Source organism: Castor canadensis, chromosome 5 (assembly GCF_047511655.1).
Source record: "Castor canadensis chromosome 5, mCasCan1.hap1v2, whole genome shotgun sequence".
NCBI lineage: Eukaryota > Metazoa > Chordata > Mammalia > Rodentia > Castoridae > Castor > Castor canadensis.
In genome coordinates this window covers 164415081-164441290 of record NC_133390.1, presented here as the reverse complement: position 1 = coordinate 164441290, position 26210 = coordinate 164415081, and the positions used below count along the sequence as shown (strand labels likewise).

The window sequence follows — 26210 nt, the reverse complement described above, 5'->3', positions numbered from 1 at the left end:
AGGAATGTGTTGCTTTATTATGCATTTTCCTTCCTTGGGGATTTTATGGTTAATATGATAGTTGAACACTATAGTGTTTAACCCTTATAAGGGGTTTTATTTTCTCCTATTGCCATTTAGGCTAAGCCATTAAACATATTTCAGATGTTGCTATGATTTCTCCCCTGGTGCCAGAAGAGCAGCAGTAGAAGATCTGACAGAAATAAGTCAGGAAATTGTATGTGTCTTGTCAAGACTCTTTTCCTCTGAGCATAGAATAAAGAGAGTCTATATATGGAGAAACATAACAGAATTTGAACTTGCAATAATTATACTACAAAAAGTTTACCAGATTTAAATAGGAAAGAGGCCTGATTTCAGCTTTATTCAAAGAGACAGCTATGCCATTGTGGCATCTGAGCCCTAAGGTCTGGCCTTCCATGCAGAACAAGCCAGATGATCTGTGAAGGGCCTGGGGAGGTTGGCTTATTGAGAGATTTTCTAAATCAAAGCCCTAGCTGCTGCAGAACCAAAACAGTTCCACTTGCATCTGTTTTACATACGGGACTTCTTGGTGGTATTTGAACCAATTTCCCAGGCTAACGCAAAGCTCAAAAGCTAGGTATTTCTAGGATACCAGGCGATCCTCACGGTATCCAGTGGCACAGAATTTCATTGGGGAAGATGAGCCTTTTTCTTATGCCATTTTCCCAGGGGCCTGTGGGTGGTGTCTGTCTACCTGCTCGCTTTAACTTGAGGCATAGCAGGGAATGGAGCTGGGGATGGAGTTTGTCCCAGAAAGGCCCCCTTGCACCTATCTGTAAGTCTGTGCAGGGTCTGGTCAGCCTGCTCAGTCCAATTCTGTTTACTTCTGGCCCCATTCCAGCCCTAAATTGTACCCTCAGAATTGGTTACCTTGTAGTGAGTTGCTGAAAACATCTTTACACCTGATTCGTTTTAGCTGAAGACTGGCCTGTTATCACAGCCCTGCTTGGAATCCAAAAGACAGTCCCTGACTTGTGTATAGATTTTCAGGGGCTGGAAATACATTTCAATACTGATTGTGACTCACTTTTTTGTCATTGATGTTTGGGGTTTTTTTTTGGTGGGGGGGTGAGGTTGGTTGTACTGGACATTAAATCCAGGGCCTCCTTCTTTGCTAAGCAAGCAACTACCACTTGAGCCATGCCCCCAGCCCCTTCGTTTGTGTTCTGTTTCTGAGATAGGGTCTCCCTAATTTTGCTTGAGCTGACCTCCAACTTTTCAATTCTCTTGTGTCTGCCTCCTGTGGAATTATGGGCATGGACTACCATGCCCAGCTATGACCCATCTTCCTTATTCTATGTCAAACTGATGACAGCACATGGACCAGAGACAGACTTTCACTGCTCTGCAATGTACTTATGATGTAAGTGCAGTGGCTTTTATACAGCTATCTCAGTTTTTCATTCTGACAATTTGGGTGGTTTGTATGACTTTTGGAACAAAAGACCTTCAAGTTCACAGTGCTTTCCTGTGCCACACTCTGTGTCTCTACCTGCGGTGCCCTCTGTCTGTCCTTTTCCCCTGCCTGGCATGCTGAGTTCAGTTGTTTCGTTTTTAAAGACATTTCTCTGCTTCTCCTGAGCTAGGGATAAGTGCCCCTCCTCTGTTCTCCAATAGCACTCTAATGTGCTTAGACCTGTCATTGTCCTTTCTACCTGCCAACTCTTACTTCTTCCTGTTAAATGATGAGCTATTTTAGGGTAGGGATTTTATCTTTTACATTTATCCCCTCAAACCATTTAGAGAAAACTGCTGTTTGGCACCGTATCTTCTATTTTGTAACGTTCCTACTGTTGCTGTATGTATATCCAAAGTCAAGAGGTAACTGGAACCTTTGAGCTACTCACTCATAGGTTATGACTGTTCTGATTTGTAGTGCCACTGCCGTACTGGTTTGAGTATCACTCTACTCTTTCTTTTTTCTTTTTTAATATTGGGGTTTGAACTCAGCCCCATACTTGCTAGGCAGGCACTTTTCCTCTTGACTCACTTTGCCAACCTGAGTATCAGTCTTATTTGATTTCTTAATCTGCTTGTTGTAAACTTTAATAAGACAGGCATCATTTTAAATTTTTTGTAATTTTCACTTAGCACAGGTACAACTTTGTATTACGTAAGTGGTAACTAACATAGAGACTTGCCCTTAGTTATACTTATGTATTTATTTAATAAATGAGTAAAATATGTTTAAACCTATTATGTAGACAGGTATGGCTTTTTTTAACTCCTGAATTAAGAAGACAAAAAAGATATTTATATTTTTTCCAGGTTCTTATTTTCTCCATTTCTTTATAGTGGCATTATTTTTCTCACTCCAAGCAGGCACTTAAGCCTGCAGACAGACTTCTTTGTCGGTTCCTTGCTGCTGTTTGGTATTATTTTACATTTGTACCAGCTTGCACATGTGACTCCTGCCACAGCCTTAGTTTGGGCCCTCATCATTAGGCTCCTGTCCACTCAGCAAAGTCAAATGGTTTCCTGTCTTCCTATTTCTTCATTGGGTACAATCACCAGTTCCCACACTGTTTCTTTTTCATATTGATTGCTGTATTTGAATCCTCTCTGCTGTCACCATCTGTGTTAAACCAGTATTTAACTCATTACAGCACACTGTTTTGTAGTTCCCTGCTATAGATATCTGCCCTTCCTGATCTGGTACCAGACTAATTTTCCCAAAATGCCAGGGGAATTGCTGTTATTTCTCAGTCTCTTGCACAAGAATCTAACATGGTTACTTCCTATCTACTGTAATAGACAAAAGTCAAGTTCAGTTTTTTTTTTTTAAATGTGGCTACCCAGTACCTCTTTACCCCCATCTATTTTCCCTCATTGTTCTTGTGTGTGTGTGTGTGTGTGTGTGAGAGAGAGAGAGAGAGAGAGAGAGAGAGGGAGAGAGAAAGACTGGAGTTTAAACTTAGGGCTTCATGCTTGCTAGGCAAAAGCACTCCACCACTTGAGTCATACTCCCAGCCCTTTTTATGATTTACTTATTTTTTCAGGTAGAGTCTCACGTTTTTGCCTGGGCTCGCCTAAGACAGTTCCTACCTATACCTCCTGAGTAGCTGTAAACACAAATGTGAACAACCACACCCAGCTTAATGATTGAGATAGGGTCCCACTAACTTTTTGCCCCAGTTAGCTTCTCACAGTGATGTTTTCCTATCTTCACCTCCTGAGAAGATCGAATTACAGGCATGAGCCACCACACTGGCCCTTCCTTGTTCTTTATAATATTTTTACTCTTAATAAAGACAGGCTGTTCCATGTTCCATATAGGCTCTTCTTAGATTCTCATCCCGACATCTTCTGAGTTCTTTTTGTCCTTACTTTGTCCTTGCTGTCCTTTTTTGTGAATCATCATTTTTTTAGGACCCAAGTAAAACTTCATCTATTCTGTGAGATCCAAGTTATTCTCACTTTCTGATTGGACTGGTAGTCATACTATTTAGCATTAGCCCAGGACGATCTTGTTTATTCTGTCTTCTCTGGGTAAGTGTGAGCCCCTTAAATCCCAGCCCTAGGTACCACCTTTGAGCCCTCCTTAGCACTCTGTGAATAATTATTAATTTGAAAAGTGATTTGCTTCTTGCTGGACCCCTTCTTATGGTTACCTAATTGATTAGTTAAAGTTGGGGGTGAATAGGGTTGAAAGTTTTTGAGATTTTCTCTACAGATAAAAATTTTAAATATGAATCTCTGATACACAAGCAAATGAATTAAAATGGTCTTCTTTGAAGGATAATTTGAGAAAATTCTAAGAGGTTAAGAACAGATGGTTGCTATGGAAGTATGTTTGGCAAGCAGATTTAGTTTATATGTGTGTATAACTGCACATACTGAATGTTTATACACATGATCATGCTTATGCACACTGTTTAGAAAAAAGATGTTTCCGTTTTCTTTCTCCTTTGATGTATATTTTAGAAATGCTATTCCCCTTTCCTTTTATTAAAATAAAATAAAAACTTGTTCTCAGTGTTTTGTTTTGTTTTTTTCTTTCTTTCATTTGTTTGGGTTTTGTTTTTGTTTTTATACAGAGTATTGCTGTGTAACCCTGTGGCCTCAAAACCCACAGTCCTCCTGCTTCAGCCTCCCAGTGCTGGAATTACACAATGTGCTACCACACCTGACTCTGCTCTTAGTGTTTTGGTGATCACCATTGATCCTTTTTTTTTTTTTTTTTTTAATAATAGAATGCCATTTATTTAAAGCTCAAAAAATATAAGAAAGTATATTGTTCAGTGATGGATACATGGATAGAGAGCAAAACTATGAAGAAAATCAAGTAAATGAGAATTCTGCAAGTCAGGATTGCAGTTATTCTCACAAACCGTGGCTTTATGGAGAATGCGCACACAGAATACTTCTGGTTTTTGACCTGAAGATTTCCTTTCTAATCCTTCATTAAGTTACGTTTTTTAAAAAGACACACCACAAATTCTATAATACTTGTGTTCAACCTATTCTTTAACAAATGCCAAAAAATTGAAATTTTATTTTAAACTTAATTTTTACTTGAAAATTTTCTATAATGAAGAATGTTTTAAGCCTTCAATCCTTTTGATACTCAAAGTAAAGTCTTATCCTTTCTTTATCCATCACTATTTCCCTAGTTTTGGTTTTAGTAAAATACTCTGAATAGCAATCAGAGTCCTACCATCAGAAACCATCTCATCTGTTCTTCATGGTAGGTAAGAAGAATAATATTTGAAGCATTCTGGCAGTGAGAAATAAAACATATATATGTATATGTGAATGCTTGCTGCTAATCTGGGTTATACAAGAAAGACTTGGCGCAAGTAGAAAAAATGAGGGCTGGGGGTATGACTCAAGTGGTAGATTGCCTGCCTAGCAAGGCCCTGAGTTCAAACCTCAGTACTGCCAAAAGATCTACTTCATCTGTCATTTCGCCCAAGTGCTATGACTTGTATTCTGATAGCACTCATAGAACACCAGTATTACTGTGTTCTATTGAAAAATCTCTAATATTTATTCTGAAATATTTATTGAGAGTTTTTACTCCCATTTCCTGCCTGGGGAGCAGAAATGTTTCTCTTTTTTTTCCCCATTTTTCCCTACATTTATCCTGTTTTACTAAATTTCTTTCCTAATAAACTCTCTCATTTTCACTAATAAAATAAATTGTTGAGCCAGGCACCAGTCACTCACACCTGTAATCCTAGCTACTCAGGAGGTAGAAATCAGGAGGATCGTGATTAGACGCCAGCCTGGGGGCAAAATATTTCGTGAGACCCTGTCTCGAAAATACCTAACATAAAAAGGGCTGGGTAGAGTGGTTCAGGGTATAGGCCCTGAGTTCAAGCCCTGGTACCACATACACAAAAAGAAAAACTGCTGAGTACCCACTGCAAGCCAAGAACTGTCTGGGTATTGGAGATAACACCAAGGAACAAAAGAGGCAAAAATCCCAGCTCTCATAGAGGGGGCATATAGCAAGTAGAAAGGAACTATGTAGCAAGCACTCAGCTGGTCTGTTCCTCCATACATTTGCCAGATTTTGAACTTAAATGGAATGATTGGCCAGAGGACCAACTCAAAACTTCCAAAATGTAGAAACAACTAGGGAGAGGCTGGTAATAAACCTAGTAAGAAAATTATGTAGTATGTCAAAGGCAATAAATGCCATGGAGAACAATAATGGTGGTATGGAATTCAGGGATGAAGCTCCAGTTTTTAATAGAGTGGGCAGAGTTGCCTTCACTAATGGGTAACATTTGAGCCAAGAATTGAAAGACACAATGAAGGGGTTTAAGTAGTGAAAGCAGAGGAGTGACGACATGCTGGAAAGAGTCGTTCCGAATGTTGTATTGAGAATAGACTAGTGAGAGAAGAATAGAAGTAGGAAGACTAGTTAGGAGGCTCTTGGAAATAATGTGGGTGAGAAATGAAGGTGATATGGACCAGGTTAAAAATAATGGAGAGGATGAGAAATGGGCCGTTTTCTGGATATATTTTGAAGGGAGAATCAACAAGATTGCTTGGCTAGTCATATTATGGTGTATGGAAAGAAAAGAGTCATGGATTGCATCAGGAAATTTGGTCTGAGCACCTGAGAAGATAGTTTCTTTTAACTCAGATGGGAGTGGACAGTAGGTGGAGGGGACAAGAATGGGAGGAGATGGCTAGGAAACCAGATCAGTTTTTTTGTTTTTGTTTTTGGGGTTTTTTTTTAGCTATTTTAAGTTTGAGATATCCCATGATACGCTAGTGAAAATGGCAAAAAACAATTAGATATATGAGTCTGCTGTCGGGGGAGAGGTTCTGAGCTGGGTATATAAATTTGGCAGACATCACAGTGGAGCCAGTATTTGAACTTGCTCCATGAGACTGGATGCAATCACCAAGTATAGTATGGTGAGTATAAGCAGAAAAGAAACCCTAAAGCTAGGTCCCATACACTCCCAGTAATAAGAGTTAATATTGGAAGATTTACTCTACCAGGTAAAGCATAATAGGTTATGGCAGGTCATCAGTCAGCTTCAAGAGTAGAGAAAGAATAAGTTACACAAAGCATATTTTTAAAGACATCCAATAGCTGTGGAAGCAACAAGAATTAGATGAGCTAAAATTCTAGACAGGGAAGAGTCATTCGTAGGTGAGCTGACAATTTTCTTTTCCTGGAGATATTTCCCACTTATGGGAGCAGGGTGAGGATCAGGGTTGGCACAGGTAAAGAGACTGTTCTGGGTTGAAGAGAAACCTTCTGAGCCTCCTGATGATTGAATATACAGGACTAGAGAAATGATTGGAGAATGAAGACTCAAACCAAGGGATGGCCTAGCCTGGGCTACATTGCAAAACCTTGTCTCATAAAGTTGTGGCAGAATCCTACCACAAAAAGTGTGACTCTCCCTTCAGATACTTCTCAGACCTTATGAATAGAAAAGGGTGGGGGGACTGTGTGGGTGGGGGAAACATGAGAAGGGGAAGTGCGAAAGGAGATGGTGATGGGGGTTGAGTATGTTTGAAGTACATTATATGCATGTATGAAAATAGCATAATGAATCCCATTAAAATTGTAAAAAATTTTAAAAGGGAGGGAAGATGGGATAAGAAAGAATAATGGGGAGGGGGTGAATATGATCAAAGTACATTATACTTATGTAATCCCTTGTACAATTAATATACACTATATTGTGTGTATAGAAAAAGAAAAACTTTAACAACAGTGCAAAAAAGAACTGGATATAAGTCAATATCTATCATGTAAAAATTCTTAAATAATTTTTTTCAAAAAATACTTATAAGATATTTGTCAGACTTTTTAACCTCTTTGGGATTGGATAATAAAAAGCTAAACTCAAAACCTCCATAGGGCATATATTTCAGGGCTCAAGAGAGAAAAAGACCTGCCAGTCTCTCAGTCAATGACCTTGGACATTTGTCTTCCAGCAATAGCATAAAACAAGAGGTAGATTGAGGTCTTTTGTTTTTTGTTTTTTCCTTTTGTATTCTATCTTAAAACAGTATGCAAGTCCTGCCCAACTCAGTGACTGGATCAGGAGATCACCCCTTTTCCCTGTTTGTTAAGAGAAAATAAAAAACATTGTGACAGAAACTATTGTTTGAAATTGCTACACTTCTTTTATCCACACTGTCCAACATACAATAAAAAATTATTAGATCTTCAAAGAACCCATAAAATGTAACTGAGAATCCAGAAAGTAAGCATGTTTAGAAGCAGAACCCAGGTGCTCCAAATAACTATGATTAGTATGTTAAAGAAAGTGAGGAGGACTGGAGGTGTGACTTAAAGCCCAGTACCACCACCAAAAAAAAAAAAGAAGGAAGGAAAAAAGATAATTTTTCAAATGAAGATGTCCAACAGAGAATCAAATCTGTAAAGAGGATAAAATCAACCATCTAGAGCAGAAAAAAAATCAATTTATAATACTGGGAACCCAGTAGATAAATGCGGAAGAAAATATTCGTGAACGTTGATGGAAAAATTCTAAACTTAAAGCACAGGTAGAACAGAGCAAAGCACAAAAGGGGTGTGTGTGTGTGTGTGTGTGTGTGTGTGTGTGTGTGTGTGTGTGTGTGTGTGTGTGTGTGTGTGTGTGACAGAGGGAGAGGGAGAGGGAGGGAGGGAGGAAGAAGTGGAATGCAGTGAAAAAGTCTTAATATATTTCTGACTGGAGTCAAAGCCAGGTAACCTCTGAGCAGGAAAAGTACAAAAAAGGAACCCTACCTAGGTACATCTTACACTGTACAAATAAAAAACTGAGAGGACATCTTAAAAGCCATTAAAGAAGAGAATTACAGCTAATAGTATGTTAAGTGTATTATATTGAATATACTTCTCCTGAATTTGGGAGTTAGAAGAACATTCCCCTATCAATAGTATTCAGAAATACTCTGGAGGACCTAGCTCCCACAATAAGGAAAAAGAAGAAATAAAAACCTTAAAGATTAGAGAGGAAGGAAAAACTGTCATTATTTGTAGATGACATGATTATGTGTGTAGAAAATTTAACAGGATCTATAAACCATTAAAGTTAGTAAATGTGGATTTAGCTAAATTGCTGTATGTAAAGACAATATACAAGGAAATCTATTTTATTTCTATAATGCTATCAACTCGAAGCATTCATTATAAAATCCCCATTTATAATATCATCAAATACCAGATACCCTGGAACAACTCAAAACATGCAAACCCTCTATACTAAAACCATCACTGAGAGAAATTAAAGAAGACCTAAGCAAGGGGAAAAAATATGTCACGTACATGTATTCAGTGTTACTAAGATGTCTATTACTCATCCCAGTTAGAATTCAAGCATGGCATTTTTTGTAGGAAGAAATTTCTATAACAATACCAAAAGCCTAGAATAGCCTAAGATAACCATGAGAAAGAGCTAAATTGGAAGACTTTGTAATTAAGCTTCCAGAATAAAGACGGAGTATTGCTGCTAAGATAGACAAATAGATGAGTGGAACAAAATAGAGCTATTTTGTCCAATGTGGACATTGCCAGCCACATATGATTATTGAGCACATGAAATCTGGCTAGCCTGAATTGAAATATGCTTTAAGTGTAAAGTATACACTGTTATTTTGAAGAAATAATGTGAGAAAATGAATGAAAAATATTTCCCCAATTTTTATATTGATTGTGTGTTGAAATGATAATATTTTGGTTATATTGGCTTTAATAAAGTATGTTATTAAAATCAATTGCACCTGCTCTTTGCTACTTTTTAAATGTAATTACTAGAAAACTTTAAATTACATGTCACTTAGATTACGTGTCATTTAATGGCCTTGTAGCAACAAAGATTTCTTAAACAGGAAACAAATATTATCATAAGAGAAAATATTGATAAAGTGGATTATATAAAACCTTTGTGATGAAGACATAAAGATATCAAAAAGACAAACCATAAACTGGTAGGAAATGTTTGTAATCTATGTGTCTGATAAAGAACTCTTACCCAAAATATGTAAAGAACTGCAAATAAATAGAAAAGGACGATCTTTAAAGTAGGTAAACTTGAATAGGAGGTTGACAAAAGAGGATGGCCAATGGTTGATGATAATCATTTTCAAAAGGTAATTAGAATTCTCAGTTAGCAGGGAAATGTGAATTAAAGAGAGAATATTACATACTCACTCAAATAGCTAATTTGAAAAACTGACATCATCAAGTTACCTGGAACTTTCATACATTGCTAGTGGGTACTTATACTTACTCCATAATTTAGTATTCCACGCTGACGAATAGATCCAATTAAAATGAGCCGATTTGTCTACCAGAGGCATACAATTTATATGACCTTATGTATAATACAAAAATTGGAAGCAGCTCAAGTATTCATCAAGAGTAGAATGGATGAATAAATACTGGCATATTTATATGACTAAGTACTGCACAGTGTTAAAGAATGAATAGCATACTCTCTGATTTCCTTTGTGTGAAGTCTAATACTAGACAAAACTAATCTATGTTGGTAGAAGTTTCAGTGGTGGTTACCTCCAATTGAGTTCGTAAGGTTCCTCCAGATGTTGGAAAGATTATATAACTTGACTTGGTGGTAGTTGTATATGTGTGTATATATAAAAATCCATCAAGATATATACTTAAGATTGGTGCACACTAAATGTTATGCCGTACTTCCATAATTAAGAATTATATTAGCATATCTGATACTTCCTTGAAGAAGAAAAGTATGTGTATGGATATGTGTGTGTGTATATGTATATGTTCTGTAAGATTGTTGTGTAAACATTTAAAACATGCTCAGTAAGTAATGTGGAGTTGAAATTTAGGAAGGAAATGAAGTAAGAAACTAGGAAAGAAATGAGCTCATTAATCTAGTTTCTCTTAACCTTTCCTTTACTCACTGTCACTTGAAATAGTCAAACCTTTGTTGGCTGAAAGATCAGTGGTAATGTTCCTTACTGCTTTGACCCTCTCCTTTTACCATGCAGATGTCCGAGTGTATAGAGGAGAAGACTTTAATTACGTGACGTAGATCAAGAATAATAGTTGTCTCCGTCTGTGGTCTCAGAATTTGCTATTTTATTTTCTCACTATATTTCCTTCTATCTTTTCCTCAACAAAATCTATCAAATACCCAGTTTTGCCTGGCATTTTCTAGGGAAATAGCTACATCAATGAATCAAAGGATCCCTGTCCTCAGAAGGTTTACATTGTAAAGGGTCAAAACAATAAATAATTACACTGTCTCCTTCTTTCCTTACCTGTGCTAAAGGATCAGGCAGAACAAATACGTAAGCTGAGAAACAAGCTTAGTCCAAGTTCCCACCCCTTTTTGCTATGGAAAGGACTTTTGTCATTTTGGATTAACTTTGCCATGGCACATAGCACAATGCCATGTGTCTGGAGGAGTGTAGTCAATATTTGTAACCTTTGAGAGCATCTGTCTGTGCCTGCTTCTGATTTCCATAATTCTCCGCTACCATATGCCTGCATCTTTTTTTTCTTTAACTGACATTACTCTTCTGCAAAAAGCTTGATTTGAGATCTTAAGAAATACAATGTTTTCTGTAATGGCATGGCTTTGGAATAGTTGAGTCTTACAATGAGTATACTAAAGGTGACTATGTAGCCCAATATCTGACAAGGAACTTAGACTAGTGAATTTGGTGGTTAGGTTTGTTTTGATGTTCTTTTCATACACTGTTTTAAGTTTCATATTGTGATAGGTCTAGAAAGGTCACACTGCATGTAAAGCTACTAAAGTAAAACTGGTAAAAGTTCTAGAAAGAATGCTAAACATTAAGAGTGTTTTGGGTCTTAGTGCATCTTTTTTAAGGTTGTCATTTTTCATGTAATTTTTTTAATGATAAGTACTCTGTAGAAAATATATTTCATGGATATTAGAGCACTAGAAATTTTGATATATAGCTAGAGTAGGAAGAACAGAATTACTTTGTTTTCAATTGGGATTTGCATTCAAAGGATGATCAGTGAAACTGAAAGCCATTCCAAGTACAGAGGAATGCTTTTTCCTCTGTGTTGCTATTTCATAAAGGATGATTTCACCTTGTTTTTATATAGTGCTTACTATTTAGAAAACATTTTCACATATGTATGGTTTTATCCTCCCAGTAACCCAGTGAACTATGTATTTTTACTACTACTACTGTATGGAAACTTAAGAAATATCATTTGACTTGCCCAAAGTCCAGTCTGAGTCTAAGGCCTCTTGCTGTTGCAGCTTTCTGAGAAAAGTGTACAGCAAAATGTAGGAAGTTTTGTAGAGAAGGGAAGACCCAGGACCAATTTTAGTGATGCTAAATGCAAACCTGAAATTGAATCTGTAAAGCAGATGACTTCTCTGCCCAAGTGGTAGGATTGTGCCTAGAGATGAGAACCCACTTCTTTGAATTACAGCTTTGCAAAATGTTTGTGATCTTTTGAGGGAGGCTTCATTACTCAAAGGTAGTATTTTGAATGAAGTAGTAGCTATTGTAGTACAAGTTAAGCATACCTAATCTGAAAATTCCTAATCCAAATGCTCTGAAATCTGAAAAGTTTTGAATGCTAACATAGTACTCAAAAAGTTTTGGATTTCAGAATTTTGGATTAGGGATACTCTACTAGTAATCTGTGCAGTAAATCCTTCAAAATCTGAAAAGCTGAACTCTGAAACAGAAGATCCCTAGCATTTTGCATAACATACACCCAACCTGTACGTCTCATAGTTACTCTCTCAGACTTTGTAGTTCCAGTAATTTTCTTCCTTTTTTAACCTCTGTCTCCAGGAGCCTCCAGAAGATGATGCAAACATCATTGAGAAGATCCTGGCATCTAAGACCGTCCAGGAGGTTAGTGGCTCATATGTCTAGTTTTCATGTCACTAGCACTAATACTCTGTAAAGAGGTATTGGCTAGCAAACCTACTGTGATCATTTTGGGCCTGAGTGAGAGCTTATCAAGAATATTGCCTGGTTAGTTAATACTTACTTTTATCTCCATGGAGGATTTTAGGACATAAAGCACTTAAATATTTTGAATGGCTCAAATTGATAATTTTCTCCATCATGATCCTAGCAAAAGTTGTCTTTATCCCTTGGTTTTTATAGCCCATTAAAAGTCACCAGAGGCCAAGAAGAAGAGATGGAAAGAAAGTCCTAGTGGAAATATTGTGAAGTTTTTTTTTTCCCTTTAGACATCTCAGAACTATTGTTGGGATCTCCTAGAGAAAATTCTTTGAGTAAGAGAGTATGTTGGTGCTGGTGAGAGCATAGCTTTATCTTTGTTTCCAGTTTATTTATTTATTTTTTTTGTTTCCAGTTTAAAAATAAACTTCCTTACTGTTGTTTTAGGGCAAAGGATATAGGGGTAAAGGGAAGAGCCAGGAAGCGAATAATGAAGTCACTTCTTCACCAGGCTGTGGTCTTGATGTTTCTCAAAGCCTTAGGTCCTGTTGGGTTTTTCAGCTCAATGCTATCCCCAACCTGAGCTCTGGAAGGAAGATCTTTGCCTCCTTCCCATCCCCTCCACCTCACCCACTATTTAGCTATATACTCAGCCACTGGGAAACTTCATCAATAGCTTGTCAGGAAAAGACCTGGGAAAATGAAAATATTCCATTAAGTCTTTATTAAAATGGGGCAGAAGTGTTAATTTACCGGTTTTCTTTCGTCACACAAGTGTGATCTGCCTAGGATCTGGACTGATAACTGCTTATTGTTGGTTACAGGTTCACCCAGGAGAACCTCCATTCGACCTAGAGCTATTCTACGTTAAGTATAGAAATTTGTACGTCCATTTAATATGTTACATGTATTTGGTTTTTAGATGAATAAAACTTCCTTTCCCTTGACACTTTATTATCTTCTATACTTTCAGAAACTGGCCACTAAGGCATGACCCACAGATCATGGCTGACTCAAGTTTCACCTTAGTCAGTAATGCTCAACTTTGGCTGCACATAGAATCACCTGGTGGGCTTTTTAAATTACTGAAGCCTTGGCTCCACCCAGGACCAGCTGACTCAGAGTCAGAGTGGCCTCAAGGATTGATGTGTTTTAAAAACTCCCTGGGCAATTCTCATGTGTACCCAGGGTAGAAAACCACTGTCCTATAGTATATACTGTTTTTCCCTCTTGCATTTTTTTCCCCTCTCCACTGTCTACTTCCACTACTGTGTATTGGATAGCTTGCCCATTTCTGCCCCTCCCTCTGCTCTGAGCCAGTTTCTATGGAAGCTGCAGAGAGATGAATTGCTTGCAGTTACTCCATTTTGTATGGGTTCTTGTTGCCCTTAAGGGCAAGGCCTTTCTAAACACAGTCTCCAGCAGTTTCATATCAGACCGCTCTGCTGCTTCTATGTGAGCTGGTCACACCCTGTTTATCAAAACCTTAAAGCTCAGTCATTTGCTAGCTGTGTGCTTCTCTCACAATTTGTGTGTCTTTGGATAGTTCCTACTTACATTGTAAATGGGCCACAATGGAAGAGCTGGAAAAGGACCCTCGCATCGCACAGAAGATCAAGCGATTCAGGAATAAACAAGCTCAGATGAAGCACATTTTTACAGAGGTGAAGCAATATATACTTACTTATTTGACTGCTGCTTTTCTTGTGGCATTAACTACTGAGTTAAAGTTTATAAGTCCAAATTAAAGTCCCATATAGATCTTTAGCTCAAGTCAAATTGGTAAGTGTGTGCTTTTTGGCAACAAAACCAGTCTAGATTTAAAAAAAAAAAAATTTATCTACCAAGGTGTAAGGGTCAGACTTTATAATCTGACAGCCCATAAGAATTTACGTTTTGGTCAGAATACCAATAAATAGCTAGCATGGGCAATGTACACACTATTCTTTCATCCCTGGCCCCCACCATAAAATGGGAATTCCAAAAAGACTTAGAATTTAAACACAAAAACAAAACTAAAATTGCTAGAAATAATAAGAAACACTCCTATAACTCAAGAAAAATACAGACCCCCCCAAATAGAAAAAAATAGACAAATTAATAGGAAATTCTGAAAGAAGGAAAAATTGGTCAGTAAACATTAAATGTAGCTAATTTCACTAGTAATCAAAGGAATGTGAATAAAATGAGAATTTTCTAGTTTCTCCTTATCAAATGTTTGAAGGTTTTAAAAGCATTTAAGGCTGTAGAAGGTATTATCCATTACTGGTGAGAGTGTAGGGAAGAAATACTGTGGTTCACACATATCAGAAGAGCATCCGATGTTCCCAAATCTACATATAGTTTGTCCCATAAATTCTGTATTTTAAGGAAATTATCCAGTCTTTGCACAGAGATTTAGCTATGATAAGAGTTTTTAATATTGGTGAAAAATTGAATACAAACACAGCATTGGATAATAGGCATTTGTTAGTTATTGAGTAACCTATAGAATTGAATATGGTGCATCTAGTAAGAAATAATGTTGGAGAAAAATTATTAGTGATGTGGAAATATGCTTAGTGTTACAAACTATTGTTAGTAGAAAACATCAGGCTCTAACAGTATGTGCAACAATTCCATTATGGGGTGCAGGAAAAAAGAAACACCATAATAATGCATGGAAAATGTCTTAAATACATAAAAATGTTGATATCATTTTCTCTGGTTGATGAAGTCATGGTAAAATTTATTTTCTTCTCTTTTAAATAAAGTGATTCTTAAAATGCAGTCACTAGTACTAGACCCTAAGAATGCACTTAAATGTCATCAAATACACTTACCCAACTCATTATTCACATTTTGTTCTTTTTCCTTTAGTGATAAAAATTACTTTAAGATAAACTCAGTAAACACTCTCCTTGTCCAATTTGTGATCCTTCCTATTTAATCTTATAGTTAGGTCTGGAGAAGTAGCTCAATGGTAGAGTGCTTGCATAACATGCTCAAGGCCCTGGGTTTGATTCCCCAGCACCCTTCCACCAAAGTAAAAAGTTTGGTCCATTCCTCTTCATGATTATTCTATGAGACCTGTTTTTTATGCTATGTCCTTCTAATAAAGAGTTGGGGAAAGGAAGGTAATGATTAGAATTGGAGGAACCAGTCTTGAAGACTGGAAAAACTGGATATTCTCCATAGTTCTTGGAACATTTTACTCACATCTCCATTTTAGCATTTGTTTACATGTTTGGCTCTTCCATTTTAAGCACTGCAAGGTGAACAGCCCATGTCTTCTTCTGTTTTTGTCACTGGTACTAGGAGTAGTGTGGGTGCTCAGTAGTTCTTTGGCTGTCCCCAAGCAAGAGAGAAGGGTTTGCTTTACACCATTGCCCTGACTTGGAGCCTTCAGCGTTTATTATTTTCTTGGAATAAAGTCCAAACCCCATTATAACCTACCTGGTTCTGTCTGTCTATGTATTACCGAGGGAGTGACTTTTCCTTGGTTGCAGACAGAGAAGAAAAACAGTGTGAGGGTATCTAGAAATAACAGTTCATACTCTGATGGGAAGGAAAGGCTTTTGAGAAGATTAGCGTACATAGTGAAATTAAGGATGAGTTATAGTGTGGAGTAGTTCCTGTAACCCTTTAATCTTGACCTAGTTGGCATTTTTATTAGTAACTTAAGTAATACTGTGGTGATATAAATAGTAAGTGACTTTTAGGTTGGTTATCTTCATGTCCACTATTACCACCTGCTTTGTGAGGTAGCCAAAGTACCTCATAAGTTACTTTTCAAGACCCAGCTTGTGAGGTTGCAAGTTCCCACATGCCATGGAGGTTGGGGCTTTCTTACCTGATATCCCAACTCCTAAAAACCCAGACTTTCTAGCCAAATTAGTGCTGTAACAGAAAATGACAAAGTCAAAGTCCAGATTTGCCTGGACTGGTTAGGATGGGTAAAATAGGGAAATAAAATACCAATGTAGGACATTATTTGTAAGAATCTTTATAATTTTGAAGAAGGGAAAATGGTTGGATAGCAGTTTTAAGGAAACAGATATTATCAGTTTAATTACCTACAAGTTCACTGCATGCCAAGACACACTAATCCTAGGCTGCATTATGAAAAAGGTCCTGCTGTGCCTGCTCTTTGCATTCCTCAGGGTGATATTCACTTGACTACCAGGACTCTATAATCTTGAAGGCAGCTTCAGGAAGACTGTAGTTGTGGTAAGGGGCAGAAACATAGCTAAGTAAGAGCAAAGATGGAAACTGGACTGCATGATCTTCAGAGCCTAGACTGTGGATTAAGCTGCTGAGGCTTCTTCCCAGCGTGTTCATGAGTGTGCACAAACACACACAGGCACACTGACACAGCCATAGCTGTGTGGCTTTGGGCCACTTACATAAGCTCCTGTAAACTCTGAATCCTCATGTGTGTAAAGTAGGACTGCTAATAGTATCAACCTTGCAGAATACCTACAATTAAGTGAACACAGTTCCGTTGTTTTCAGCTTTATTGAAGTATAATTGACAAATATATATATATTTAATATGTACAACTTGATATTTTGATGAACACATGAATTGTGAAATAATCACCATATTCAAGCTAATTAGCATATCCATCACCTCACAGGTACGATTTTCTCTTTTTCCTTAAGGTGAGAACACTTATAAGATTTACCTTGTTGGCAGATTTCAGGCATATAATACAGTATTTTTAACTGTCATCACTATGCTTTACATTGGATCTCCAGAACATTCATCTTATATAACTGAAATTTCATACTTTTGCCAACATCTCCTCATTTATCCTGCCCTTCTGCCCCTGGCAACCACCATTCTTCTCTCTGCTTCTATGAGCTTGCTTATTTTACATTCTACCCATAAGTGAGATCATACAGTATTTGTCTTTCTGTGTCTGGCTTATTTCACTTAGCATAATGCCCACCCTATTTGTCCATGTTATAGGATATGACAGGATTTACTTCTTTTTAAGACTAAGTAGTATTCCTTTGTGTGTGTGTGTGTGTGTGTGTGTGTGAGAGTGAGACTTTCTTTATCCATAAGTCTGTGGGTGGACAGTCACATTGATTCTGTGCTTTGGTTGTTGTGGGTAATAAATGGCACAGTGTTTATAGAAGTGCTTACTGTGGTACCTGGTTCATAAATCACTGCAGGTATTCTATAAATATTGACTGTATTATTCAGAGTCTGGAAACACGGCATATGAAGAACACTTGAACAAACTAGTTTGTTTTGGTGCTGGGAGTGGAACCAAGGGTTTCATATGCTAGGCAAGCACTCTACTTCAGAGCTACATCCCTCACTCCCTACTGTTGTGTGTGTGTTTGTTTAACCCAGATATAGAGGGGATTGTTCAAGAGTCAGTAAACTCAGTAAACTGCTGCTGTAAAGCAAGCTGTTCACATCAATGCACGACAGTTACAGAAAGGTAGTTAGACTATAATTAATGATAATGACTATGATATTACTACTAAACAGGCATTGAATATGAGGGCAGGTTTACAAGGAATGCTGTAAAAAGTATTCATGCATCGACTAGTTAGGGAAACTGGATAGCCCCTAAACTACATTCCAGCCTAAGAGGAAGGAAGTAAGAATAATCCACCAGTCTAGGAAGAAGCCTGCCAGGTAAGAAAAACTGACCATTCAGTTCATGCAGCTCTGCAACTTAAATCACAGTACTTAACCTCTCTGAGTCAGTTTCCTCATCCATAAAGTAATTTTAACACATACCCCATAGGGTAATTTTGAGGCTTAAATGAAAGTGATCTGGATACGTTAAATATAAATAACCCTTTTTGGAATATAAGATACATAAGGATGAATAAACAATTTCTAAGTGTACATCTCAATGAGTTTATACCAAATAAACACACTTGTTTACTACCTAAATCAGAAGGCAGTACATTATCAGTACCCAAAAAACTCCCTTCATACCCCTTCCGATGTTAGCTATTATCTTTATTAAGAGGGAAAGGAAACAATTCCAAGTTGCCAAGGGAACAAGGAACAGTAAGAGAAAGGGAACCTTGAGCTGATTTTTGCACGTTGCTGTAATGACCAATAGGAAGGTCTTGCTTGGCCATGGCATAACTACTGGATGGTTGGATCTTTTAAATTTTGTCATTTTCTCAAGCAAACCCTTTCTTGTCTCTGATAGGGCCCAGAGTAGGGGCCACTTAAAAACAAAACCTTGGGTGTTAGATTTGAGGAAGGGAAGATCACTTCTTAACTGTTCTCCTCTGTTTGCATTAGCCTGATGAAGACTTGTTCAATCCAGACTATGTAGAAGTTGATCGTATCCTGGAGGTGGCTCACACCAAGGATGCAGAAACAGGGGAGGTAGGTGTGTTGCCATTAGCCTCTTCTAAAGCATTGTCCCTTCTTTCCACACACTTTGCTTGTTTTGTTAACATGTAGCCTTTGATTTCATGTGTTATAATAGGGTGGTTTTTAGAAGTTGGCAGAGTATGATTTATCTCCTTTAATTTAGTTGAAAGGATGCTAAATAAGTTTCTGTCTTGCTTCTCACCAGGAGGTGACACATTACCTGGTGAAGTGGTGCTCCCTGCCATATGAAGAAAGCACATGGGAGCTAGAGGAAGATGTGGATCCTGCAAAAGTTAAAGAATTTGAGTCTCTTCAAGTTCTCCCTGAAATTAAGCATGTGGTAATATATCTGTATCTCTGTCTGACACCTCTTGTAACATGTAACATGTAATTTATGAATTTGGCAATTCCTATGCCCATGTGACTGGGCTCCTAAGTGGTTTCTGTGGTATTTTACCATTGTCACTGCCCCCATTGGGCCTGCGGTGCTTGGGTTTTTCCTCCCCAAGTCAAACTTTGCCTACATAGTGTTCAGCTTTATGTCTGGGCTGTGTTTTGATAGGTGTGACATTTGAGAATCTTAGATGTGGGCTTAGATTTCTTGGTGTGTGGCTGTCATGTGCAGTCAGTAAACTGAAATGTGTGAGAAGTGCCTGGCATGTAGAAGCTCAATAGTGTCTTTCCTGTTTCCTATTTCTTATCTCTTGCTCCATCAGTAGTCTTTATTCTTTGTTTTTATCCTTTTCCACTTAGCTGGAGTATTCTTAAGGGGGAAGAATAGTCCTTTTATCTGTAGATCCCTGGAGCCCCAAAGAGAAAGCGTAGAGTTTTGAGATAGGCTTATTGAATCAGTTTATTTTTCTCATTCTGGATTATTTGTACATAAAGTATAAACAATTAAAAGGAGGAAAAATTGGGATCAGAGACATTGTTGAGTTGTAACTAACTTGGAAAGAGAATCAGTTTTTAAAGAATATGGCTGTAGGCTGGAATGGTCAGTTTTTGGTTTTTGGGTTTTTTTAATCATCATTTTCATGTGAAAATCTCTTATCCAGTTCCTTATTAGTATTTTTACTTTTACATCAGTATAAAGGTAGAACTCAGAATTCTAACTAGACCTCAACATTGAATGAAAATCTCTGTGAAGAGCAGTGTTTTGTTTTTGGCTTTTTGGCATATGGAAGGTATATGAAGGTACCTTAAGATGCAGACTTGTGATTATAATTTACATAGTTTATGGTGTTTTGTGTACAACATGATTGATTATATTCCTTTTGAACCCTTACGTATATCCTGATGTCTGTTTTTAATTTAGCTTGTCCATCATTCATTAAGCATCTGCCATAGGTTGATTACAAGGTACAAGGCCCTGCCCCCAGAAGTTCAGGCTAATTGTTATGTCTTATGTAACAAAGAAACAAACTAGTGTGGGAGCACAGAGAGAACTTCATTCCGAAGCTAGTTTATCATCTAGAAGTAATCAGAATTCTTGCCCATTCTCCAGCCAACTCCCACTTGGTTCCTCAACCTTACCATGTACATTTGACAGGAAAAGGAATTCTCAGATGTTTTCAGCTGATTTCACATTTCCTTTACTTTGCAGTTGCCAGGTTGCAGTCATCTCCATCTCTATTTATCTCATTAAAAATGTACATTTTGAAATTTTATCTCAAAAAATTTAAACTGAAAGGGCAGCTAAAGATATAATTAAGCCTGTTTTTATGTTAAGAAAAGGATTGACTCCAAATGATACTTCACCTAGAATAGCCTTTGCTGGAGGGATCATATTCTGGGTTTGATGAAAAGGACATTCAGTATCTAAAATCACTGAAAAAGGGAAAACTCAGAGCAATGACTCGGTCAAAGAGGGATGCTGCTACATTAGAGCACTTTCTAGTCAGCAGCGTGGAAATACAAAGTGAAACTTTCTCATATGGTATCTGACTAAGCTCTGGGCTTAGTCACTAGAGTCAAAGAAACTTTGAGAAAGTCTCTCCATTGTATCTAGTAGAGTAGGGAAGAATACCCAGTGGCCTGGGTTGCTTGAGCTTCAGGGATCCAGACTGAATGATTCCTATAAGCTAAGAAGAGTAGGAGAGCCTGTATAGGAATTTTATTTACTCAGAAGTTTTTTCTTTAAAAGAAAGTTAATCTTATTGGCATAATATATTCTTTCCTCCTTTGTTTTTAAAAACACTTATAACTATGTACTTGTGATAACATTCAACAGAGTCCCATTTCAGAGTGCTTAGTCTAACCACAGCTGAAGTAATTATGTAGGTTGTGATATGTTTTTCTGAAAGACCATGGATAGCTTACACTTATTTCCAAATATGAGTGATATAGTTGAGGTTATTTTAAAAATAAATCTCATGTGCAAGCGGCTTAGTTTTAGTTAGCAACATATTTCAGATATGAACTTCATTGTAGTAATCCAAAATAGAACTACTTGCTGGCAGAGTGACTCAGGTGGTAGAGTGCCTGCCTAGCAAGTATGAGGTCTAGTTCAAACCCCAGTACCACAGAAAGAAAAGAAAAAAAAAAAAAACATACACAAAGCAGAACTGCCAAAGAGAAAAACTGTATAGAGAAGTTAAATTTGAATATTCTCATTTGATACTGTAAGGTGTGAGTTTAGGGGCTTAATTTGTCTATGACCAAAATAGCCATATGTATGTCTAAATAAGAAAAAAACTAAAGAAACAAAACTTTTTGATTTGAAAGCTCAATACATAAAGATTTAAATTTTTATGCTCATTGTAATTCTAATTGAAATTCCAATGAGCTTTTAAGAGAACTTGACAAATTAATTCTAAAGTTATACAGAATAATAAATAAGATAGGCTATAACAATTATTTTTTAATAATAATCCTCCATCACCTATACAGCTACAGTGATTTTAAAAATGTGGTTTTATTGCTGTAATATTAAAAAAGCCAGTGAAAAGAATGAAGAATCCAGATACACCTTATAGATCTCTTGAAGCTTATATAAAAATAGCATCTCATTTTAGTACAGAAAAGATGAATTACTTTTAGAAACTGTTGTTTCATATGGAAAAATAAAGTTGTAAGACTGCCTCTATTATGCTGAAGGGGAATTTAAAGAATTTGCAGTTTTGATGATTATAGAAATTTTGTCCCTTATGTGCTGACTTTAGAAACTAACCAACACAGTATTTGGCCCACTGTATTTTCCTTAGCTGATACTCTAGGCACAAAGAAATTCTGTTTATGGAAACCAAAAAATCCTGACTGTTACTAGCTTGCAGAGAAATTAAAGTGTAGATGAGAGTAGAATCTAAGAGTAAGCAATATGACACATATCAAGGTTTTAGGTAGATCTATTTCTCATCTTAATTACTAGTAAATTTTTTATAGAAGCATTCTTAATCTGGTGAATTGTAGAAAATGTAGGATCATTACTCAGAAAATAGTAAGTGTGGTTTCAGACCAAGCTTAGGACAGTGTTTGAAATTTATCACCATAATTATCTGTGTTATGTTCCTAACACCCTTTTCTATGAACTATACTCCTGCTTCCTCTCTAGGAGCGGCCTGCTTCTGACTCCTGGCAGAAACTCGAGAAGTCTCGCGAGTATAAGAACAGTAACCAGCTCCGGGAGTACCAGCTAGAGGGAATGAATTGGCTTCTTTTTAATTGGTATAACAGGTGAGGTATTGAAAGCAGCCCAGATGTTGATAGTTGGACTTAGAGTTACTTAGCAAAGTGGTGAGAGAACAGCACAGCCTCCAATTTAGGGTCATTCCAAGACTTTACTTTTATGTCAGGTGTTTCTCCAACCAAAAGGAGAGATTATTTTTAGACATCACTTGACTTTGTGCTTCTGGGGGGGTGGGCAGTTTAATCAAACTGTTAGGATCAAACCTACATGATAAAAACACAAAAGATCTTAAAAAGTTTATTTTCTAAGTCTTCAGCCCTCCTCCAAACACCCCCAAACCTAAATAAAAAGTATCTAGGGCTAGGAGCTTGGCTAAATGGTAGAGTACCTGCCTAGCAAGTATGAGGTGCTGCATCCAAACCCCAGTATGAGAGAGAGAGAGGAAGAGGGTAAGGAAGAGGGATTGGAGAGGGAGAGGGAGAAGAGAGAGATTCTAGACCTCGCCCTGATACCTGTGAGTCACAGATGTACTAGAATTGTGCTATAACACTCAGTTTTGAATTCTTTGTCTTCTGGTTCCTGTCAGTACTGAGCAAGATGAAACTGGAGAAAGATAGGTTTAGATGTTCTTAACATTTCAGGTTATAATCCATAGTACTGCTGTTTAAGACCACGTGTTATAATGCAGAATACACCTAGATGGGATTCTGGAAAATCGTTTTCTAGTGTAGTTAGTCTCTACCACTTACTCAAAGTGTGACCCAGAGCATAGCTCACCCAGCTGGGTCAGCTCTTGTGTTGCCCATCTGAACAGTGAGAGGATGTAACCCCTTGTAAGGCCAAAGCTCTGGTATGCAGTCTGTGATTCTGGATCTCCAGAAGAGACCAGTGTTTTTACTCTGATGAGGAATTTATTGTGTGAGCTAAAAATTTGTCCTCTGATAACATGCAAATGATAGACAACAGCAATCATGCAATTTACCATGTTTTTATTTTTACCTTGTCTTCTAGGAAGTTTCTCAGTTACAAAAACTGACTGAAGTTTGAGGCATTATTTTTCTCCTTGTCTTAATGTTATTTTACTTTTTAATATTTTTAGTTTATATTTTAATACTCATTTCGTACATATTTTCTCCCACATTGGCATAGTTCCATTTTTGGAAGCAGGTAGGATATGAATAATAATAAAAACAAACCTCAGTTTTATCTCTGGAAAATGATAAATTCTTCACTGATGACCTTACAGATCAAAGTGTTTTAGTTATAACTAACCTTATAGCTTTCTAATATTGGTGATGAATTACCTATATTTCTTACCCTCTGCAGAAAAAATTGTATTTTGGCTGATGAGATGGGCCTAGGGAAAACTATCCAGTCCATCACATTCCTTTCAGAAATATTCCTCAGGGGAATCCATGGCCCTTTCCTCATCATCGCCCCTCTCTCCACTATCACTAACTGGGAGCGGGAATTCCGGACATGGACAGAGATGAATGCCATTGTGTACCACGGCAGCCAGATCAGCAGGCAGATGATCCAGCAGTATGAAATGGTGTACAGAGATGCACAGGTGAGCTTCAGATGAATCACAAAGACCCAGGGACTGCCTAAGCTCAGAATAGCCTTTCTACCACTCACTTCTCTCCAGGAGTTTAGAGCCCTATTTCTTGGGTTACTGTTGACTTACTTGTAGAATCCTCTGTTTGTTGAGCTGACTTCTCGGTCTTCCTTCATAGTTTATTTTAATTTATGAGAAGACACAGAATTGAAGGGCATGCTTTCTCATCCCTCTTGAGATATACCAGAGGTCTTTTTTAGGACACTGAAAGCTTGACTTATTGGTTATATGCAGAAGATTTTATCAGAATTGTTGTGTGCTCAGTAGAGGAAGTGAGAAGAATTAGTGCATAGTGGATAGATACCTAGATAAGGAGTTAGAGAGGAGACGAATACATTGGACAGGAAAAGATTAAAAACAGGTCCATATTGTTAAAAACACAACAGAACTTTTTTTTTTTCTTTAAGTTTTTATTACATATTATTACTGAGTATAGTATGCTTGTCCTGGATCTGAGTTTTTTCTTTTTCTTTTTTTTTTTTTTTTGTTTTTTTTGCAGTACTGAGGTTTGAACTCAAGGCCTACACCTTGAGCCACTCCACCAGCCCTTTTTCGTGATGGGTTTTTTTTGCGATAGGTCTTGCAAACTATTTGCCCAGGCTGGCTTTGAACCGCAAGCCTGATATCTGCCTCCTGAGTAGCTAGGATTGCAGGCATGAGCCACCAGCGACTGGCTGGGCACTGATTTTTCTAATTCAGCAAAGTAAAAATTTTCTCCAGTTAAGGGAAAGCCAGTGTGTTCTCTACAGAAGTTTCATAAACAGTGGCGACACTCACAAAAGATTTCAGATGTGCGCTAACATGATGCAGCACTGCACTTGAAATGTAATACTAAAAGACCAGGTATGCCGTGCCTGGCAGCACTTGCCCCAGGCACATCAGGATTATTACTTTGAATATGTGCTAGAACTCAAGTTTCAAGGTAAAAGTATGTAAACTGAAAGGAAGCAGAGTGTTTCCTTGGGCATTCAAACTATGTAGAGTGTAGATAGACTCCTGACTGGGGATGGTATGTGAATCACACCATCTGCTTTCCTAATCATAGTAACTAATAAATGAAAAGCTCTCTTGATGGCCCTTCCACATAGCTCATCCTTCTCACTTCTGTGAGGACACTTGCTTTCTTGCTTGTTTCATTGATGTTCTGTGGTCTCTCTTATCTAAATAGCTGGTTTGTTTTTACATTCCTTCTCTCACATAAGGAAAAGCAGTGCATGTTGGCTTCTCACCTCAGCCTTAGCACTGAATAGTTCTGCCTTCTCTAATCCAGCAGGTAATCCATTAGCAGAATTCAGTAGCCATGCTGTAAAGCTCTGCCTTCGGTTGTGTCATCCTCAGGGAAACCCCCTTTCAGGAATCTTCAAATTCCATGTTGTCATCACAACATTTGAGATGATCCTGGCAGATTGCCCAGAGCTGAAGAAGATTCACTGGAGCTGTGTGATAATCGATGAGGCTCACCGACTGAAGAACAGGAACTGCAAACTTCTGGAGGGGCTAAAGCTCATGGCCCTGGTGAGAGTTAGCCAGCGTTTTACATAACAGGTTCCTTCTGTCCCAGGTGGAGGAAGTGCTCCTTAGCCATTCTGCATGTCAGGAACTTGTGCACAGTCCTCTTTCCATAGACTGATTCCAGAAAGACTCAGGGAACTCTGAAGTGCCACGAAATTTGTGACCTAGAGGTATAAGGTGCTTTGGATTGTTATCTATGTCCCCGAATGAACTGGTACCAAAGATGCTGGCCTTTTTAACATTCTTTCTTGGAACAGTGCCCAGTAGGTGGTGGGTAGGCATTTAGTGATTGTGAGTGAATTAAGAATGGTTGTTTTAGTTAACATGAAATTGCTGCTAGACTCACCTATGTGAAAGGAATGCTGATATGTTAATGTCTATACCCCTATGGAAATGTTAGCACCCTATCTTTTCATTAAGAGTAGAATAGAATTACCCCAAATTGAGCACAGAATGCCCTGGCTTAACTTTCCTCCAGTAAAATGTACTGTATTAGTAGGGGATAAAAATCTACAAATGCTGTTCATCACATGCTTTTAATATATGCAGGAACATAAAGTGCTGCTCACTGGAACACCCTTGCAGAACTCTGTGGAAGAGCTTTTCAGTTTGCTGAATTTTCTGGAGCCATCACAGTTTCCTTCAGAGACTGCTTTCTTGGAGGAGTTTGGAGATCTGAAAACAGAGGAACAGGTAATTAGAGGTCTGAAGGATTGAGGG

At 37.7% G+C, this 26210-nt stretch overlaps 1 protein-coding gene across 4 annotated transcripts in view; it reads left to right on the top strand.

Moving 5' to 3' along the window:
* The window catches only part of Chd6 (chromodomain helicase DNA binding protein 6), a 190622-nt gene that overhangs the window by 82953 nt on the left and 81459 nt on the right, over window positions 1-26210 (top strand). For all 4 annotated transcript variants that reach the window (XM_074074779.1, XM_074074780.1, XM_020187192.2 and 1 more), the window contains 9 exons: window positions 12280-12342; window positions 13221-13279; window positions 13943-14060; window positions 18661-18747; window positions 18941-19075; window positions 22286-22407; window positions 23687-23930; window positions 25317-25493; window positions 26040-26183. In XM_074074779.1, the coding sequence (XP_073930880.1) occupies window positions 12280-12342; window positions 13221-13279; window positions 13943-14060; window positions 18661-18747; window positions 18941-19075; window positions 22286-22407; window positions 23687-23930; window positions 25317-25493; window positions 26040-26183 (1149 nt within the window). The remainder of the gene's footprint in view (window positions 1-12279; window positions 12343-13220; window positions 13280-13942; window positions 14061-18660; window positions 18748-18940; window positions 19076-22285; window positions 22408-23686; window positions 23931-25316; window positions 25494-26039; window positions 26184-26210) is intronic.